Raw genomic sequence first — 20,578 nt, forward strand, 5'->3', positions numbered from 1 at the left:
TCAAAGCAGCTTTTATTTTTAAAAATTACGATATCTGTACACGATGTTACTGATTTAGTTTAGCAGCACTGAGTCAGAGTTTCATTCTGTTTTACCATGTATGCACAAAGAAACTTTCACAGAGGGGACAGGTGGTGCAGTAATACAAGCAAAGGATTATTTTTAGGTATTATTGGTAAGACGGTGGGACAAGTTCATGTTTATAAAAGATGTGGTTTCTTTTGTAATTGATGTGCTGGAGAGCAAGGCTAAATGCCAGATTTTCAGAAGACCTCAGCACCCATTCAGGGACTCAAGTAAGTGGTGACATAAGGAACCCAGTGTGTCGGGCATCACTTCTTCTGAATTATGTGCCTAGATGGAACAGAGCTATTTAGAAAAGCTGACCCCGGTGACGTACGTGATGTGTTGATGTCTCTAAATAGCTCTCAGCAGGTGAAAATGCTGGGAAACGGGGACAACTTCTGATCATCCGCCTTGGACAGGGTTTTTGTTCCTTTTCTATCCATGTCTATTTAAAAAAGAAACGGGCAAAAGTTTCTTTTGTTTCTCTAGGCCTGGGTCACAGCATCTTAGTATGGGTGTGTGCGATCTCTGATGTTTCTCAGAGGAGGATAAAGCTACTTTTGAGGGACCATCCTCAAACCAAGCCACCTTCCTGAGCTATAAGCCTAATTGATGCAACAACAAAGGAACAACAAAGGAACCGTGAGGGTTACTCTTGTTAATGAAGCTCCAAATAATATACTAATAAAACACACTGGTGCCTTTTCACTAGGCTAGTGCATTAAACCAAGACATGTGGCTTCTGTAGTTCGAGGGTAAGCAGACCGAAGAATACATTGGCGTATTCTTCTAAGCTGTAGGCCTTGATCCAGCAAAGCATTTAATCAGATGTATAACTTTAGGAATGTGAGTAGCCTTGTAACATTAAGCATGTGAAATCAGTACAATTACCCATGTGCTTTAAAACTGCACAAGCGTGAAGCTTTGGTTGGACTGGACCTTAGTCTTGGTCATAGTTCCACCTCCTGATGAACAGGGGGGCAAGATTTTATGAAGTGACTAGTGGTTTGGGATGCCCCAGTTTTTGGGCACTTCAGTGGACTTACCTAACGGGGCCCCTTTTCCAGGAGTGACTGCTCAGATGTTTGGGAAATCAAATTGCTTTAAAGCTGGGCCCCTGAAAGCTAATGCATCTGAAAACTCTTGTTATATTTGGAAATCTTATCCCAACGCCCTGCTTCTGTTCTTACTTGTTCCAGAAGGAACCGAAATCAGGATCCGGCCCACGTAGGAGACTGGAAAGATCTTATCTGGTCAAGCTGATCTTAAAATGGTCTCAGTGTCTTGCTGCTAATAACTAGTTTCTTCTGCAGCCTGTTACCAGGGTAAGAGGCTGATTTAGAGCCAGCAGCTCAGGGGCAGGCAATTATTTTGGGCAGAGGGATGCTTACTGGGTTTTGGCAAGCCATTGAGGGCCACATGACAGGCAGCTCAGGGCAGATTAATATTAATTTTCTAAATTTTTGAGGAGCCCCACAGGCCGGATAGAATGGCCTGGCGGGCCACGTCCGGTCCCCGGGCCGCATTTTGCCCACCCCTGCAGTAGATCAATCAGCATAGGTCAATCCTTGTTCAGATCAATAGGATCCTACCCTCTTTTTACTGTTCCCCACCCTCCCAAATTGTGCTGTAGCCTTGCACAGCAGAGTCCACTCATAGTTTGCAAACGTAGGTTCCCACCTCCTCTCGTGGAGGTCAAGGGAAAGCCTTCCATTGACTTCAGTGACGTAGGTTTATGCTACACTGCATGATTCTGCCCTGCACGACCAAATCACATTTATGCTGCCATGTTGTAATCCAGCCATCTGAAACTAATGGAAAGCATAGACACAGACCACAGACCATCTCCCCGCTTGGCTATGAAATGGTAAGAATTTAATAATCTCAGAAAGTGGATAATGTGATAGTAATTCGCTGTGAATTCTAAGCCCAAGAAGAGATTATTTTGCATGATTTAAAAGCTAACTGTGAGGCATGAAAAATCTGTGTCCAGGATCCTTCTTTAAATTTGAGAGAGTATAAACAGATGTAGATTAAGCATCACATAAGGGCCAGGAAACTACATTTTCTGATGAATTATCTTGGGTTGATCATATGGTTTCTGTATTTTGCATGAAATTAATTCACTTCCAGTAACAATGATTTTAATCGTTTATTATGAAGCCACAGAATAAATATGTGAAGTGAAACCACCAGCTTTTCTGCACAGTATCCCTACATGAAAACCAAATGGGGAGACCAGGGAAAATTATTACTTAAAGGCATACTGCCCCTTCCTTCTGTTTTCTATTTCATTTTATACATAAATTCTTATATCACCTTCACAGCTACAGTATTTAAGTGCCTTCTTGTGGTACAATAAGCAATAGGGCCAATATCTTTCCGAAATATTTTTCTGGGTAGCAAAAACCAAACAGGGAAGCTCAGTTAATGAACAGACACAGCTTAGAAGTATCCCCTATTTCTGTTGTATGTCAGTCTATTTTATTTTACAGTTGTCTTTTTTGTTTGACCCTGGCGAGCTTTTAAAATGTAAGTGTGAGTTTAACATTAACTAGACAAGTCGTCTTCTAACTTTCGAACCAGCGTGATTCTTCAAAAACCTTGCATAAATCCAAATGAATGGGTACGTAGCGGCAAATGGTTGTGTTTTTAAAATTATTTGGTTTCTCATTGTGTGATATTCTGATAGTAACACGGATAAAAAGGAAATGCATTTAGTTTGCAGCACAGGGGGTCAGATCTTCAGCAGGTCTCCGCATAATTCTGCCAGCCTTGGCCAAGCTGTGCTGATTTAAGCTACTTGAGGATATGGGGAATTAGAAGTTTATTGGACATTGTTTAAGACTTTGCAAAAAACTGTGAGAACTTGCACCTTTTTAAAATCCGTATAGTCTAGAGTCAGAAATGGACGTGTCGCTTTTGTTTCAAACGTAAGAAACTAGTTCCAGCATCCAATGTTTTCTTTTGTGACTTGTTTGGATTTAGTGAACACAGAGACTGGTGCAGATTGATTGATATATTTATTAACTTGTTGGGCCAGCCCTAATGCTGGGCTATTTACAGTCAAATGAAAACTTTCTCATGCACTTTAAGCTTGAGGAACTTTCAGTTTCCCAGAAACAGGTACAAGCACCACAGGCATTTTTAATCAAAGCGAGCACGCAACTGCAAAACATTTTTCTTTTTCTTTTTCCTTTTTTTTGCTGTTTTTTTCCTAGAAGCCCAAAATTGCATCCTTTCTTTTTAATGATCATAAAAACTAAATCTTCTTGGCTGGTTTGCCCAGAAATAAATTAGAAAACATCGAAAATGTTGTGGTCTTCCCAAAAATAACATCCTTTTGAAAGTTACAAGTTGTAGCTGTTGTAAGCTTCCAAGATGTTCTTTGTTTCCCCCGTAATATCCTTTCCATATGTTGTCTAATTCTGTTGACTGTCATTAGACAGTCAAATAGGCAGAAATTGTATAGGACATTAAGAACTTTTATGTGATGTTCCATAAATGTTGTATAAAGAAGATTCATGTATAAACATAAGGGTGTCTTCAAGCTAATGTTGAGAGGAGTTATGGGCTTACTTCCATGTTTTGCCCTGGTGGGAATGCTTTTATTGTCTCATAAATTATACTTCTACTTCACGTACAGTGCACTAAATCATTCTTGAAGTAAAAAATGCTAGGGAAGGGCTTGGAAGGGTTGGTGGAAGGGTAGCAACTTCATTGTGTATACAGAGAAAAAGTTGCACCTTGCATCATCCAAACAACATGGGGAGAGGAGTACATGTGTTTGCCTTAACCTGCAAACAAAGTCAGGCTGTAGCTGCCTTGCTCGTGGGGATGATCCCATTGAAGTGAATCAGACCATCAAAGATTTGCACAGGGATCATTTCTTACTGCATTTCTTAGTGCAATCCCTGCCTCCTTGTGTGAGGTGCTGGGGACCCCTAAATACTCAGCACCTCCTTGATGAAGGCTCTTTGGATATGTAAGTCAGTCTCAGTGGCTTAAATGGACCTAGTGGGTGTGTGTTAATTTATGCATGTGTCAAAGCCTTTGCAGAATTGGGCCCACAGCATGAAAGATGGCATCACACTTTTGAAAGCCCATGGTTAAGAAAAGTCCTTCTATGGTCAATACATATGGTGTTTACTTTGAGTGCTAGAGGAAAGCAAAGCCATCCTGCCTGTGTTATGCCCTGTTACCACTGGATATATACTTGAGAGTAGTCCTTGGGCAGTCTTGTAAGTCATTCGTTCCATTCGTTTTAGGTAACGCCTATACTGCTCAAGTAATCAGTCCGGTACTGAAAAATTGGCCCCGCTGTATAGCAGATACCTGACCTTGACCGGAGCCTCTAGAAGTTGCTACAGCTTCTGCCATTGATCATTTGCAAGGCATAGCATCATTGAGCTATTGTGTATTTATGTTTTGCAGAGCTTGGACCTGGATGACCATAGTGAACCAGAGCCGAGAAAAATTTCTAATTCCACCATCATTGAAAATGGACATCAGTCTTCAGTAGGTAAGAAAGAAATGCAGGAAAGACAAATAAGTTCCAAGACCAGCCTCCCCGGCAAACTACGGCTGCGTGTAAAGTCGGGCTGTGTCGGTACGAGCAACTTCCTGGTGTTGCAAGTGTCAGCTTCATACTATTTCAACGTGATTATTGTACTGTGCTGATGATCTTACAGACCTTCAGGCATGTGCTTCATTTTTCTACTATGAGTAGTCCCACTGACTTAGTAAGCTTGTTCCTAAGTGTAGGATCTGGGCCTAAATCTTAGCATCATCGGTGCAATTTCCAGTAATTCTGAATAAGATTTAGTAATCTGGGTGCCTTTCTGTCCGTACATTTTAAAGAATTCTGCGTGCTACTAAATTAACTCTCCCTTCCCTTCTGGGGAACCGGTCTTATTATCTCCATGATATGCAAGAGGAAAGCAAAGCAGAGAGCTTTTAAGTAAACAAACCAACAAAAAAGAAGAGAGGAGTCCTGAGACTTGGTCCCCAGGAGCAGATGTAGTGGCAGCAGGCACAGTGGCTCCAAAATGAAACATAGTAGACTGCCATATAGGACAAGGCATCATCATGACTTTTACAAAGCTCGATTTCAGCATGCTCAGTCTCCTGAGAATGACATGGTACTGTTAAAGGGGAAATTAATCTAGTTAATCCGGTGTTTCAGAAATCAAAATGAAATAAAGCCACTGTGCCTAGGGGCTTGTTTTGAAATTTAAAAATAGCTGAAAATAACATAATTTTCCTCCCCTGTTTCCTTTTATCCCCTAGGTCAGGCAAAGGTTTCACATGAAGTGATCTCTTCTCCTCCCATGTCAAACTCTTCCCCTGAAGCACATGCCCCTGCTGTGTCCTTACAAATGCCACACCTTCCTGTGACTGCAGTGACAAGAGTGCCAGAAAAATTTTCTGGAGAAACCTCCTCATCATCAGGGACAGCCAATGCATCCAGTGGCCTGATAGGACAGAGCAGGAGCAAAAATGAGACTGTGATGAAAACGTCCAACCAATCAGGTAAGAGAGAAATGTCTAGCTATGAAAGAAATTTGTTCACCTAAGCTAGGTCTGGTATTTTTATAAAGTAAAAATCATCATTTGATTCATCTTCTAGCTGTTTGGTGTTGAATGCTTTGGTGACGTGCAGTTCATGCAAGCTTAGTAGCTGCAGGGTTTATAGCCTAATTTATTTAAACATAAATTTCACACTTCAGGGAATATCCCATTAAAGTCCATGGGAATCCTCTCATTGAGTCCAGTGGTTCTGGGATCAGACCCATAGGGTTTTATTCATGAGGAACCCATTACAGATGAGGAAATGGAGGTGAAGAAATTTCAGGTGACCTAACCAGAATAACAAAGGGGACCAGGCAAGAAAATAGAGACAGAAATGAGACAAAGGAGTTCTGACGAGCTGGTAACAAAAAAACCCCCACTTTTTTTGTTTTGCTGGCAAGTGAATGCTTGGTATTTGAACCAAAATTATTTTGGTGCTCAGCTGAAATTCTTCAGTTTCTAACCAGTATTTTTGCATTTTTAATTTACTTGGATCTCTGAGGTCAAAATCTCATGTTCATTTTAGGACTTCACGGGCTCAGTTCTCCTACTGCACCGGTTTGACGCTGATGGAACTGCACTGATTTCAGCAGAGCCTTTCTTGTTTGTGAAAGGGGAGTTCTGCCCCGTTATCAACGTGAAAGAGAAGCTGTTTGCATGTGAATCAACAATTGTTTCTTGGGGTTTCCCTTGTATGAAAACAAAGAAATTAGCCCACATCTTCCCTTTTTTCCTTTTCAGTGAGTGCTGTGAAGACCTGGAATTCCAGTTCGGTGAGAACAGTGGGCACCTCTGTAACTGCAGGTGGGTGCTTTTCCCTACCTTCCTTGCAAGCATCCTACTATGCAAGGATGCTGTTCGTGAGTTTGGCTCTGGGGTTTTGATCTGGGCTCCTCTCTCCACAAACCAGCATAAATTGAACAGTCGGTTCAAGTCATGACTACATAGCAATGCTGAGAATGTAACAAGGCATCATGAAGATGTCTGATGCAGCTCCACTGAAGTCAGGGGAAGGCTTTCGCGTGACTCCAGTGGGCTTTGGATCACACTTCAGATGAGTTCATAGCAGAGGCTGTAGACAGATGTAGGTTTCAGCCACTTTAAAAGGGGAAGAAGGGTTGGCCCTCTGGAGTGCTCATCAGCTGTGACAAAGTAAGTGTTAGGTCTGTATGTCTCTAAAGCAGTGTAAGAGAGTTAAAATGCTGTAACGATAACCCAGAAAGAAACAGGTTTAAAGTTACATCAGTTTTGTTCCACTTATGCCATACCAATATAACTGTTATGTCTGTCCATGCCCTGGCCCATTCAGCTTCTTTGCAAACTTCTGGATGTTCCATTCAAGCAAAGGAAAGAAAAGAAAACAGGTTATTTTGAATTACCCACAGTGCCATCTTTCATTACGATCAACATACCCTGTAATCAGCCTCCCGCAAGGGACTTTCTCTTTGGACCCTAAAGCTAGCCCTGAGGTCCCGATGTTACTGGATCTGATACATCTTATGCAATATGGTGAAAGGGGGGCAAACATGACTTTCTGTTGGGCAGCACAGGTAGACCACAGCGGTGGGGCTCGTGGGAAAGAGAAGGGCTCTGTGATGCTCCAACCCCCTCAGTTGGTGACTTTGCAGCCGTTGGAGTCTGGGCTGCTTTTGGGGGGCTGAAATGGTTCCCAACAGAAACTAAATAGCCCACAAAGCAACTCTGAATCTCACCATATGACTAGGGCTGCATATGACTTTCCAGCAAGAGTGTAGCAAGCTGCGCTTTAGCTCTGTTTCTTCTTGCACTGCCTTCCCACTGGCTCCATCGCTAGCATACTGTACTTCTTAGCTTGCGCCTTGTAGAGGGGCCAGAATGAGTCTGCCTGGAGACGCAGTGTCTGCACCAAGGGGCTTGTCCCAAGGCTTTCTGAGGAATGTTTTAGCTCTTCAACACCACTGCAGTGGGACAGGTCCCTCCCCAAGAGCCTGCTAGCTTCTGCTGGCAGAATAACCTGCAACTTTTCCCGGTGGTGAGGAAGAATAAGTGTGTGGCCATGTGTCAGGAAGCTGATTAAAAACATATGGTGGGGAAAACACTTAGCACCGATGCATCTCGTTTTTATTGCTATTTACGCAGAGAAAAGCACTTCCGTCACAAAGTCTGTGTCAGCTATGAGCTACGGAATGACTAGTGGAACCAAAGCTACTGCAAGGTAGGCCTTTCCTTGATTTTTGTTACACTAACAAGTGTGTTCACTATACCTTAAATACAGAGACCAAGTGAGTCCTATTGGGTCCAAACCAAGTATGTAGAAGGGGCTTGAGATGCCCCATTTGAGGCGCAGGGAAGTGGGGAATGGATAGGTTTTGTAGCTCGGTGGCTAGGGAACAGTCAAGCTGAAGATGGTGGTTAAACTGAGGTTTACATCTGTTGACATGAAAGCCAACATGACAATATTTGAAGCTGGTTGGGAATACTGTCTGGTTACTGAGCTGTCATCATTGGGTGAGGGGGAGGGTGGCTTTGTGGTTTAGGTGCTAAGTGGAAACATAAGTGATGTAGGTGTAACTACTGGCCCTGCTACTGCCTGCTTACATGACCCAGAAAAAGTCCTCCATTTGCTTTGCACATCCATTTTCCTCCTGTAAAAGAAGGACCACTACCTCTCTGCCTTGTAGGAGTCTTGGGAGCATGGGCGACTGGTGCCTCCTGAGTCTGGGGGGGCACCAGATTGCAGCGGCAAGACCAGAAGGGCACTTCCAGCAGCACTTCCAGCTTCGCGGCTGGCGCTTCCAGGGGGTGCATGACCAATCTCAGAGGGTGCACATGCACCCATGTGCATCCCCTGTGCATTGCCAGTACTTGGGAGGATAAATCCATTAATAGATGAGGTGCTCATTTACTGACTGGATGGGAGTTACATGAGCTAGGCAGATAACTTCAATAACCCCTGATCTAGCTGAATACCCCATCCAGTATGGGACTGTTGATTGCAGTGTACTCGGTTGTGCTTTGACAAGACAAGTGACCCGTGGCTCCAGGAACAGGGTATTCTACAGCCCCATGCTACTAGAACATCTGAGTGCCTGCGTACAGCGAGCCGAGCACCATGCTATCACCTGCCTTGTTGCTAGCTCAGCTCTAATCTCTGTGAATGAGCATGTGTGGGATGTACAATGCCTGTTTTTTCAAATTGTCCTTCAATGGACATGCTGGGCCCTTTGTCAGCTCCTTTTAAAGTATTCAGCTGTGTTGAAGTTTTTATTTTGGGTCTGTTTTTGGAAACTGCACACATGACCCATCAAACATTCTTATTTTCACTGGCTTGGAGCTTAGCTCCTAGCGTTAGGTTTCCAAGCGCCTTGCAGGACACAGGCTGACTTTCTGCCCTCCTTGGGAAGGCTGACTACCACACATTTTTGATTAATTCAAAGGCACAGTTGTTTAGTGTAGGATTACGCGGTATCACCATTGCTGTTGGGGATATCAAGGCATCCTCAGCATGCAAAATATTTAGCAATACAAATGGAAGGGCAGACAACTTCAGTTTCCTTAACGGGGCTTGCATCTGCCTCCCAAATTAGCCTAACCTGGGTATTAAACTTCTGATGGGCTGGTAGGTAAAGGTGCTGCACCAGCTGTTTGTCATTTGAGTCACAGAAGGATGTTCATTTTGGGAGACAGGATTCTCTTCCCAGATGTTTGTAAATTATTATATGACCATGAATCATTCACTTCATCCCACTGTTCCTCAGCTTTCCTAAGGCTCCTAATGCCCAGATTTGTCAAGGTATTAGGCATTCCTTTGCTCTGTGCTGCGAGGTCTTAGTGATTTAGACAGCAAGCCCAATTATCAAAAGTGCCTTAGGTTCCTTAGTCCTATTGACTCAATGAAACTTAAGCTCCTAAATGCTTAGGTCAGTTGTGAAAATGGGATTGGGGTTCCTTTGAAAATATCCCCCTGTATGCATAAATGCCTGGAGTTCTGCTGGAGCTGATGTCAGTGCTGCATCATGATACCCGCACCCCAGACAATTTCTCTTTTAACGGATTATTTTTGCATTCTTGTGATTTTTTTTCTGCAGTGTCACTGACAGTTACAGCGATGTAACCCCCAAATCCCACTCCCCTCCACCTACTGTGCACCGCCAGGTGGAAAGGAGGAGAGAGCTCGTGAGGTCGCAGACACTGCCACGGACTTTGGGGACGCAGTCCAGGAAAGCTCTCTTTGAGAAATTTGAACAGGACAGTGGCAAGTATGTCATTCCTTAGGCAGTATTGCATCCAGAGTGGGCTCAGTAATGGGGAAAAAAGTCTGTTCGCTGATTATAGTGGAGGTTGCCTAGCTGACGATATCTCTCAGGGTTTGAATGGCTGGAAATCTTGGGCTTGATCCAGCTCTCGTGAAGTCACTGGTGAAATTTTCATTTATTCCAGTGAGTGTTAGATCAAGCCTTTGGTAAGCAATTCATGATGAGCTTGAAGATCCAATAATATTGCATAGTCAACCTGGAAAAGGAAGAAGCCAGGAAATACAGAGCTGTAGCTACAAGCTGCCTTTGCTGTTGTCTAGTCACTTTACTGGCCCAGCAGGTGTCCGTTCTTTAAACAGGGATATTATAAAAAATTTCCTCTGCATGGCTGCTTACTAAGGCTTATGAGAGGGAACTGGAAATACCATGTTGTTATTTATGGCAGTATGTGCTGTGGTCCTGGCTTTAAAATGTTTTTAATCCAAATAGAAGATACAGGTGAAATCCTGGTGTTACTGAAAAACCAAGATTTCCTCCTGACATCAATAAGATGGGGGTTTCATTTTTTTGCATTTCTCCAGTGGCATACAGGTTTCCCTCGCCAACCGCTGGGGTCAGGTTCCTGAAAGTTCCCGTGGCTGAAAAAGCTCTGGTTGGCAGGACAAAAGACTTATGAGGAAAATGGCAGGTGGCGGGCTGATGCGCGGCCACGGAAAACCAGGGTTACTCAAAACTATACCACGGTAGCCAAAATGGTATATAGAATAATAAGCATGGAAAACTGTGGTTGGCAAAGGAAACCTGCACTGGCAGGGTGGTGGGCTTGGAAAAGTGTATTGGTGTCCCCTATGATGTATTTTGCTGCAAGGATGTAGCTGACAGGAGTCTTTTAACCTTTTCTAGACTTCAGTCTGTTGTCCCTTTTCTTTTTCCAGAGGGAAAGGAGAGTCCAAAGCAAAGCTGAAGAGGTCCCAGAGTTTTGGGGTTGCCAGTGCAAGCAGCATCAAGCAAATTCTTTTGGATTGGTGTCGCTCAAAAACCATAGGATACAAGGTGAGGAGACCCTGTCCCTTTCTGAGCTTTTCCTTCCGAATTCCTCACAAATATTTTTTAGAGAAACTGTACTGAAAAATATGGATTCTGCTGTTATTGAGAAGCAATCTAAAACACTCCAAGCAATTGCTTATATTCATTTCAGGACCTTAAGGCCCTAAGAAAATGCAGTTTGATGTGTGTTGCTACATGTGTACTGCATGTGCAAAAGTAAGTGCACATGAGCAATTCCATTGAAGTTAATGAGACTTTTCACATAAGAGCAAAAGTGAATGGTTAAGTGCCTTGCTAGATGGAGCACTTTATAGGTGTACAGTCTTTACGTTGCATTAGTGCATTTTCTCTTCATTACACGGTTTGAGTGTATGTACCTTATGTATGGATGACATCTGAATAGGGATGGAGATTGCTCTGTGTTAATATTACATGGAGATTAAGATAATTTTGTTATGTGGTAAAATGGGCTGCTCTATTTTGGAATGAAAGATGTTAGGATATAGCAAATGGTGGGGATTAAATTCCCCCGGTTTCAACATGTTCATGTCCTGTGAGGCTGTATGAGTGTAACTGAGAAGAGAGTTAGGTTTATAAGTTTTCGTTGAAATTGCCTGGCATCAGCCTGCATTGCTCAGTGTAATTCTCAGGGGAAAGAACAGCTTTCCCAGATGTGTGAGTGCAAAATGGTGCACATTCAAGAGTTTTATTAGGCAATAAAACAAAAGACAGCATGTTATTCCTGAGCTCTAAACATTCAGTTTGTTGGGGATATTATTAAAATCTATTTTAGCTCTAAGCAGAAAGACCAGGGACTGGATTTTCTATACTGGAAAAAAATTAAGTGTTATGTATCAAAAAAGCCCAATTCTGTCTTGTTGCACTGGTGCAAATCCAGAGGAACTCTGGACTCTTCGCTGTGATTGCAAAGGGCTGGCTATTGCTGATGGGCTCACTTTCATGTTGTGCCATCCAGTGGGGTCCAGCCCGTCCCCTGTTTGCACCCATGTAGTGCCATTGAAATCGGTTGTGCTAGTCAGGGGGTTAGAGCTGATTTGAGCAGGGAGTAAAGCATTGAGTTTGCACACTCCTGAGCAGCAGCAGACAAATACCACTATCTGGTTAGCAACTACTTCATGGTTGCTAGAGATGCAAGATAAGTCATTCACTCGTGTTACCTGAATGCAGGTTCAGGACCTAGGGCCAATGCAAAGCCTGTTGAAGTTAATGGAAATCTTTCCATCGTCTTCTGTAAACTTTGCATCAGGCCCCTAGGCCACCCATCTGCTTTGCACCTGCGTCAGATTTGAACTGCTAGGAGGGTCAATGTTTCGCGTTCAGATACTGTCCTGGTATTGGATGAGATACTGTCCAGCAAGAGTGGGCAGCTGCTGTTCCAAGTCTCTGCCTTGTCCTAAAACTTTCTGTTTGCATTATGACAGCACATTGATCTGCAGAACTTCTCCTCGAGCTGGAGTGATGGGATGGCGTTTTGTGCCCTTGTGCATTCTTTCTTTCCTGAAGCCTTCGATTACAATGAGCTTGACCCAGCTAATCGCAAGCAAAACTTTGAGCTAGCTTTCACCATGGCTGAGTGAGTACCATATTACATGTCTGTGACGTGCATCCAGCGTTGTCTCACCAGGTTGTGCAGTGAGTGTTCAATAATTTGTCCCTCGTGCCATACATTAATTACAAGGTGAAATTTATGATGCCAGGAAGTGGTAATAAAGCTGTGCATGTGAGCACATAGAACAGGAGGCTCAGAAATAAAAAGTAAGATGCATGTTTAGCAGATGTCTGGTAAGATGTAAGTGGGCGTGTCTACACATGTGCTTTAATACTAATTCACTTATTTTAATGCGCATTAAATGTGGTATTTAGTTAATGCCTATTAAAATAGGCTAATGTGCATTAAGGCAGGTTAATGCACATTTTCCTAGTACCTTACAGTGGAGGTACTAGATTTCATGCACATTAACTAAAGCATGTTAATGCATGTATATATGTGCCCAAGTAGTGGTTGCAAACAAACTCCAGTGCTCTGTGCCCTAGTTTGCTCCCAGGTTCATGCATTCAGATCTACCGATGACTCATATGCATACGTTCAAATTCTGCCCCTAAACCTATGTACTCAATTTGCCTCACTACCCAGGGGATTTTTACTCACACTATTTTTACACTGTTTCATAGCAATTTTACAAAGGGAATTTTCAAACGGTACTCGTTCTCCTAAACCCTTTTGAAAATCTTCCCCCCATAATGCTTAGCCCTAGAGTACTTGTGAAAGACTTTGCATTGGAATGTATTATCGCTGGGTTTGGATTCAAAGGCAGTCCTCCCACTGACCTCAGTGGGAGACACGATAAGGTCATTAGACCGTCACAAGAATGTATGTGCATTCAGTTAAACTTCTGGTGCACCTGACTTAAATCAGATGATACATCACATTCGCTTGAATGTTTTCAGGTGATTTAATTTGCCAACTTCTAGCTTGTAGTAGCTTTCCAGGGTTCAGTCCAGTAGCCTGAGTCAACAAAACCCATTTTCTAATGGGATGTTATTTCCCCATGTGTTTTTTTTAAAGGGAAAATAAAATAAATAGCTCCTGCAAATAAATTATATTATTACTATGTGTTGCTGACAGGTTGGGCATTTACACAGATTTAGAACTAACATCTGGAAAGCTCTTAAATCTTACACATTTTATTTATTGAGATTTGGGGAAAAAACAGAAATGTACTTAGCATGGATCATTAGTAACTCTGACAAAGTAAACAGAATGAGCCGTATGACACAAGTAATTGTTAACCAGTTGGATTTCAGCGAAGCTGGGAACTAAACGGATGCACTTTGTACAACCCAACATCCAGCTGCCTGAAGGACTTAGGCAAAATGGAAGAGCCAAGCAAACTGAATTTTAAAGAAAAAAGGTTTGACTCCATTGTTAAGAGTACTACTCACCTTAAAAAAATCTTGACTAGTTCCTGTTGTAAACTGGCAAAACTTCAGTGCGTTGGGAGTACATTGGCCTGCGTCCATTGATTTGAAAGATGTGAGGTTGATTGATGGCAGCTCAGAATCTGATCCTGTGCCTTCAATTTACACGGTCAAAGATTCGTTACCCTGGTGTTGAAGAGTTCAGGATGTGGAACCAAGAACTAAAATAAAACCACGGAGTCATGATGCCATAGTCCCTAACCAACCCAACTCACAGAATGTGTCTGCTTTACTGTACTATAACTTGGCAGGTAGGAGAATTGCTACCTGCCAAGGAGTTTGGTACTACCCACAATAGAACAAGCATGCCTATTACAGGGACATTTGAACCTCAGATCATTTTCCTCCGCCCTGTCACTTAGGGACAGTTTGTCATGGCAAGCAACATTTTAGTCACGGGAACATACATACAATAGTGGTAAGTGTAATGTTTTTTACTGGGGAAGTAAACACAGAAATGAAATAAGTGGAGGAACAAGAACTTAAAACATGCATCAGTCAAATGGCTGTGCTTGAGTGGTCCTTTAAGATGGCATTTATTTCTGGTTTGCATGTAGTGTATAGTAAGCCCTTTCACCAAGGTCATTAGATGCATTTGATGCCGATGTGTTGCTTGTATGTATGTCACATGAATTCTGTGTCCTGCCTTTTCTGTACCTTTCTGTTTTCCTGCTCTGGATTTTCCTTCCGACTCTTTGGCACCCAAAGAGTGCAGGACCAGATCCTTAAGGGTTGTGTTGTTTTCATTGTTGCTCTTTGTAGTGCAATACCATTTTTTTCTAGAGCAACACTCATCTTGCTTTGAAAAGAATTATTAAGAGGGAGGCAAGTTGTTATTCCTGCGAACTGTTGTCACGACAAGTGAATATGAGCAATTAAAACATCAGCCCATGGCACTGTAATTAAAAGCTGTACTTGTCTAAGAGCCTGCTTGTCCTCAGGATCTCTGCACCAGTCTTCTCTAGGTGTAACTCACACCACAGATATGTTGTACTGAAGCGGCTCACTGAGGTCTGACACTGAGCTACGCTGCTGAAGACCAGACCCAGCGGTGCAGCACATCTGCACAAGTGATTTTGTATTGGACTAGCTCCACTCATGCAGATACCCGCAGCGTAGGCAGACTCTATGTCTGGAAAACAGGAGTTGGAGAATTAGGAGCTTCTGTCTTATTTAATTCTCCAAATAGCATCAAGGAAAAAACACTGCCTTTAGTGACTACAGAGCACAGAACTCTTGCTTGTTCAAATGGGATGCTGACAGACACGGGGGGGAAATAAAAGCGCTTTACCAGGGGAAGCAGGACATTAGTTTGACCCCGCTCCACTGCATGTATATAGATCACATGCTTAGTGGGGCTTTTTGGCACTTTTATTTAATAGCTGATTCAATCAAATAGAACCAAAATCATCTTTATAAATATTCAATCAGCTGTTAGATAAAAGCACCATAAAAGCCCCGCTGAAGCGCCAGATCTGTACAGACGCCGGGTGAGCTTGGTCCAATCTTCTGGACTCAGCATGGGGGCACGCAGAATTTAAAGTAAAGCACTGTTTTGTTTTGTTTTGTTTTTGGTTTGGTTTTTTTATGCCTGTAAGCAGCCACAGAGCACAGATCCACTGTCTGTTAAAGGCAGAATTGTTTTAACCAGCTGCAAAGGTCAGCCGACAGGCCCCTCCAGTCTCCAGCAGATGTTTCTTCTGTCCAGACCAATGGGAATGTCAAGTGATGTTTCCCTTCTTCCTTCCTGAGAGTAAACATCAAGAACAAAGCTTTGGCCTAATCAGCATTGTCAAGACCAAATCCAGGCTTAGGAAGGTGCAGGTGGCTTAATAGAGATGGAGTGATAGTAATATTCTCATTAAAATCCTGTTCTGCTCTATCTCATTGTTGCTTCATAATAGACCTAGTGTTGGAAGCTCAGTGCTGTGCTATAAAGACGAATCTTGCTATTCATTTATAGATCAGATTGTATGGCAACTGGACAGCAGTCAAGCCAACCCTCCAGGGACCCTCTAAAATGCTACAGTTTATGGAGAGTAGTTCATTTTAGCTGTTTAAAACCGTTAATTAACTCCTGTTTTGCAGATTGCCACACTTCTACTGGTGTTTAGACCTTCAGTCTTATATTTAGGTTTCTGCAGCTTGCGTCATCCAAGTTGGAGGACTTTACAGGCATTTTCATGTAATGCAGCCTGAGAGTTTGTTCACTGATCTTGCAATCAGGGCTCATGGACTCAAGAGGTGATATCTTGTATTAGACCAACAAAATTTGTGCAAAAAAATATCTTTAATTGCAAGCTTTCGGGCACAAACACCCTTCATCAGGCATCAGAAAAGTTCCACCTATCTTGGGATTTCATCTATTTGATTATTTTGTTTAAATGCAGAAGAAGTGATATTTTAAGGTTCTTGGTCCAGCAGGAACATGACTCATACTTTGTTGTTGTGCTGTGTAGTTTGGGTAACAATAAGAACACTGCATGGGGTATTTAGTCAGGTTCAGCATGCTCTTTTCATATAATCACGGGATGCAGGAGTGCATGGCTACAGGCTTCTACAACTTATGATGTGGCTTCAAACACCATTGCACATTGAAGTAGGGCCCAGTTAGACCCAAGTTCTTTAATGCAAAATGGCAATAGTACTGGGATCAACCATCAGTTGCGATTTGCTATGAAGCAAAATACTTTGGACCGCTCGCCAGTCAGGCAAACCCACTGTTCTTTGTAAGGAAGTTCAGTTGAAGAACATTAAAAATGAAAGGGGGAAGATAATCTTTCATACTTCTGCTGCTAATTATCAATCAGGCGAGGAAGACTCCTGGGTCTTAGCTGATTCATTGATTTAAGCCTGCCTTTGGCTCTCCAAGGAGAATTCTGATGTTCTCATATCAAAGATGAAGTATGGAGACAAACATAAGCTAAAACAGAAGACATCCGGACAAACAGTACTAATCTGGAATGAGATGAGAACTGCTGGTAGAAGTGTCAGTATCTCCATGGCTGTTGGTGGCTCTGACCAAGCTACTGTCTTCCGATGCGCGGGGGAAATTCCTCTCTTTCTTTCCTTCTTTCTTCCGGTTTTACCTGGGTTCTCTTGGTTATGCCTTTTCCTGCCCAGCCCGCGTTGTTCCACAGATCTTCGTCTTGCCTCAGCAAACGCCTCCCTTATACTTGACTTTGGATGTGAGCCTGATTTCAGCACTTGATCCTGATAACTGTCCAGGAAGGTAGCCTGTACCACTCAAACCTAAAAGAAACATCCAGTCCTCCTTTGCCTCTTCGTAAGAGCCTGTCCCACTTGCCAGCATCCAAAGCAGTTGCCGGAACAACCCCAGGCTTGCTTTCCCCTGAGAGCGGGAGGGGTTTGCAAATCTGCACAACCCTGTTTGCTGAGGCATGTAGCTTGCTGAGCGGTGGGGGCATGTCCAGCAGAGACCAGGGGCTTGATCCCAAAACCTAAGAACCCAATGGAGAAAATCCCACTGAGCTTTGAGTCTTATCCCTCAGTGTGGAGAAAGGCGATAAGAGGAACAGGAGGCTCTTCCAGTCACAGAAAATGGCAGCCTATAAGTATGACATGAACGTGACCTTTTCAGTGTTACCTACAGTGCTGTTATAGATATTTCTTTGAGAGGAGATCCCATTGTGTTGGTACGAGCCAAGATGATGCTGAATCAAGGCAGCAATTGGACCTTGGAAATATATGTACAAACAGTGGCCATAATCTTTTATATGACGGATCTGTTTTGCTCTTACTACAGGAAACTGGCTCACTGTGACCGCCTGATAGAAGTGGACGACATGATGGTGATGGGTCGGAAGCCGGATCCCATGTGTGTTTTCACCTATGTGCAGTCACTGTACAACCACCTGCGTCGCTTTGAATAAAACCACAGCCACCTCTCCAGCTGGGAGGATTGAGTCCAACCCTCTCCTGAGAGGACTCTGGCCCTTTGCGAATACAACACTGCCATTATTTCTTGTCCTTAAGCTTGTTACCATCCCTCCACTTGCATTCAGCTGTGTCACTGATTGAATTACTGCCAAGTAGGGCCCCAAAGTGTTGATCACAGCAGTGGGCCAGTGCCGTAGAAGAAGAAGCAGAAATTGTCATTTTGGTGCTAATTAGAAGTTGTTTTAAGTGCCCTGTTGATAAAAGATGGAAGGAAGCTATGTTGTAACACTTGTCACAGTCAAGTTGGAGGACACAGCTTCACAGGGTGAGGGTGCTCGTGCTACACGGTTGCTCTCTCCTAACACAAGAGTGCAATACCCACAGGACAGCATTTGCATTCTCTACCTCTCTCTCCAGCACAACGTACAGCCAGCAGAAGGCAGATTAAGCCCTAGCGTTATGAAGGAAGGGAAGCTCTGCTCTAGTAAACGTGAAGTTGTAGGATTAAACCATTGGCGCCACGTCACCTCCCGTAAAGCGAACATGTTGGTTTGATGCTGTTATGCGTGTGCAACATGCCATCCCCTGGGAGGGGTCATTGCACAACAGTGGCCCTTATGGGGATCTGAACTGCGTTACCAATATGCACATCTCCCATGTAAGCGAAAGGAATTGCTCGCTGCACTTGTCACATTAGTTGGCTCTAACCCTTTGTGTTAGGGGAGCACCACCACTTAGCCATTATTGGCATTCAGATCCCCATCAAGGCCATCACAGGGTAACAAGCTGCACCACTGTGGGTTAATGAGGATCAGACTTAAAACCATTTGCCCAGGTGGTGTGTTGAACCATGTGCAGAACAGCCTGGTTTCACTCGTGGTCAAGGAGGCACTTGGAGGTGGGGTTGGTCATTTAATGCATACGTCTGGGTGTTTACGTAAAGGGGAGGTTAACAACCGCAATTCAGTGCAGGCAGCAAGGGAAGAAAGCTGCCCAGCAGTGTGCCTCAATCCTGCCGTAGGAGAGAGTAGCACTAAGATGTGAGAGAGGAACTCAGTCTCCGTGCTGCCATTGGTGCCTGGCCGCTCTGCTGCGGCAGCAGCCAAGGCACTGCTCAGTGTGAAGGGGCAGAGGTTCTGAAATCAGCATTAATGCCATTAACCTAAATGGGGTGACCCCAGATTTACACGCGTGAAAGGGAGATCTGATTTCACGCTCTGGTTCCTGCCCACTAGAGCAGCAGGGAACACATTGACCATACAAGAACTTTTTTTTTTGTTTTAGTCCCCATGTTCCCCTCCTCTTCCCTAAGACCAGGCTCATAGAATATAAAATTGCCAGGCAAGCCAATTGCTCGTGCTAAAGAATGGTTTTTACCTGCTCTGTTTACGTGCGCCTTGCAGATATTTATAAAGATGATTTTGGTTCTGTATCGATGACCATTTATAATAAAACATATGCCAAACAGCCTCTGGGCTCAGTGCTTCTCTTTGAGTGGAAGGTAAAGCTGAAAGGGGCTTCCCAAGAAGCTTTTCTAAACCTGAAATATATATTTAGACTTGAAAGGAAAAATAATCTCACTTGGCCTGATGGTGATCTCACTCAGGGCTGTAAATCTAGGCTACCTGCTGGCTTCAGTGATCACTACGACAGGGCTTGATTCTCTGGCAATACAAGTAACAGGACTAATATTTATTAGGCTGCAATAGTTAGGATTGGTAAACAGCTGCTCTCAATAACAGCATCGTGCCCCTTACCCAGTCCATTGCATCTACAGGAGGCTGATCAAGTGCTTAGGGGATTAGCCCAAGTCACTGAGACTTCAGCTCAAACCCTGGTTCTTGCTGCAGTCTTGAGCTGGATCCTCAAAGCACCATTGGCACCTAGTGAAATCCTAGGCCCCAAGATTGGCACTGGGATCTCAGGAAGCAGTTGAGTGTTCAAATCCCACCTCTGCCCATTGCCCCAATAGACTTTTAATGTCCTATAATAATGCTGGGAATACAAGGCTACAGCTGCTGGCACAGAGGGAAGAGTAGGTGTGGGTACACAGACACCGCCGTGTGTACCCACATCTTTGAGACAGAAGAAGATGGCAGAGTGGCATACAAGGGCCTTATTCAGGGAACTACAGGGATGCAAGGAGCCCCTGAGCTCACTTGGTCAAAGCAATGATTCATATGACTCCAGCTTCTAGCAACTTAGGCCATAGTCCTACACCTGCTGAAGCCAATTATAAAACGTTGACTTCACGAGGAGCAGGATCAGTCTTCATGGAAATGTCAGAGCAGCCAGTGCATAACCCGGGTGAGTGAACACACGCAGAGCTGTCGAAAGCTACTAAACAAGCTGAGATGGTTCAGGCGGTTCCAAATCTGTCAGCGTGATGGATGGGGCTTGGAAAACTCATTAGGTCAACGTCTATTGTGTTACAGCGATTCGCAGTCGTGCAGAACAGCAGACTCTCTTGTCTGCCCTGTTCTGTTCCAGCACTCAGTACTGGACTTGCAGATGTATTAGAGATGTTCAATCCTATCCCCAGGGCTAAGGCCGTCTGGTGCCAACCACACTGTAATAATCAGGCACTTGCCCTGATTTTCTCACTGCAGGAAAATGCTGAAGTCCAACTGGGGTGGGCTGGCTTGCATGCTGGGGTAAATGCGCGATTCCATGACTATTCACTTGCAGGGATCTGCTCTTGCTTACCTGGTCTCAATTTTTCTCTGAAGCGGAGAGCAAAACAGCTTATCAGGGTGGAA

At 43.7% G+C, this 20,578-nt stretch overlaps 1 protein-coding gene across 1 annotated transcript in view; it reads left to right on the forward strand.

The window, feature by feature from the left end:
* The window catches only part of SMTNL2 (smoothelin like 2), a 41,232-nt gene extending 21,944 nt beyond the window's left edge, over positions 1–19,288 (forward strand). The window contains exons 2-9 of the mRNA XM_090025192.1: positions 4,501–4,588; positions 5,356–5,598; positions 6,379–6,441; positions 7,756–7,831; positions 9,705–9,875; positions 10,808–10,925; positions 12,362–12,513; positions 17,686–19,288. Coding sequence (XP_089881318.1) covers positions 4,501–4,588; positions 5,356–5,598; positions 6,379–6,441; positions 7,756–7,831; positions 9,705–9,875; positions 10,808–10,925; positions 12,362–12,513; positions 17,686–17,812 — 1,038 coding nt within the window. The 3' untranslated portion in view covers positions 17,813–19,288. The remainder of the gene's footprint in view (positions 1–4,500; positions 4,589–5,355; positions 5,599–6,378; positions 6,442–7,755; positions 7,832–9,704; positions 9,876–10,807; positions 10,926–12,361; positions 12,514–17,685) is intronic.
* The last annotated feature ends 1,290 nt before the right edge of the window (positions 19,289–20,578 follow it).

The sequence above is a fragment of the Crocodylus siamensis genome, chromosome 13 (assembly GCF_052110815.1).
Source record: "Crocodylus siamensis isolate JL-2025a chromosome 13, ASM5211081v1, whole genome shotgun sequence".
Lineage (NCBI taxonomy): Eukaryota > Metazoa > Chordata > Crocodylia > Crocodylidae > Crocodylus > Crocodylus siamensis.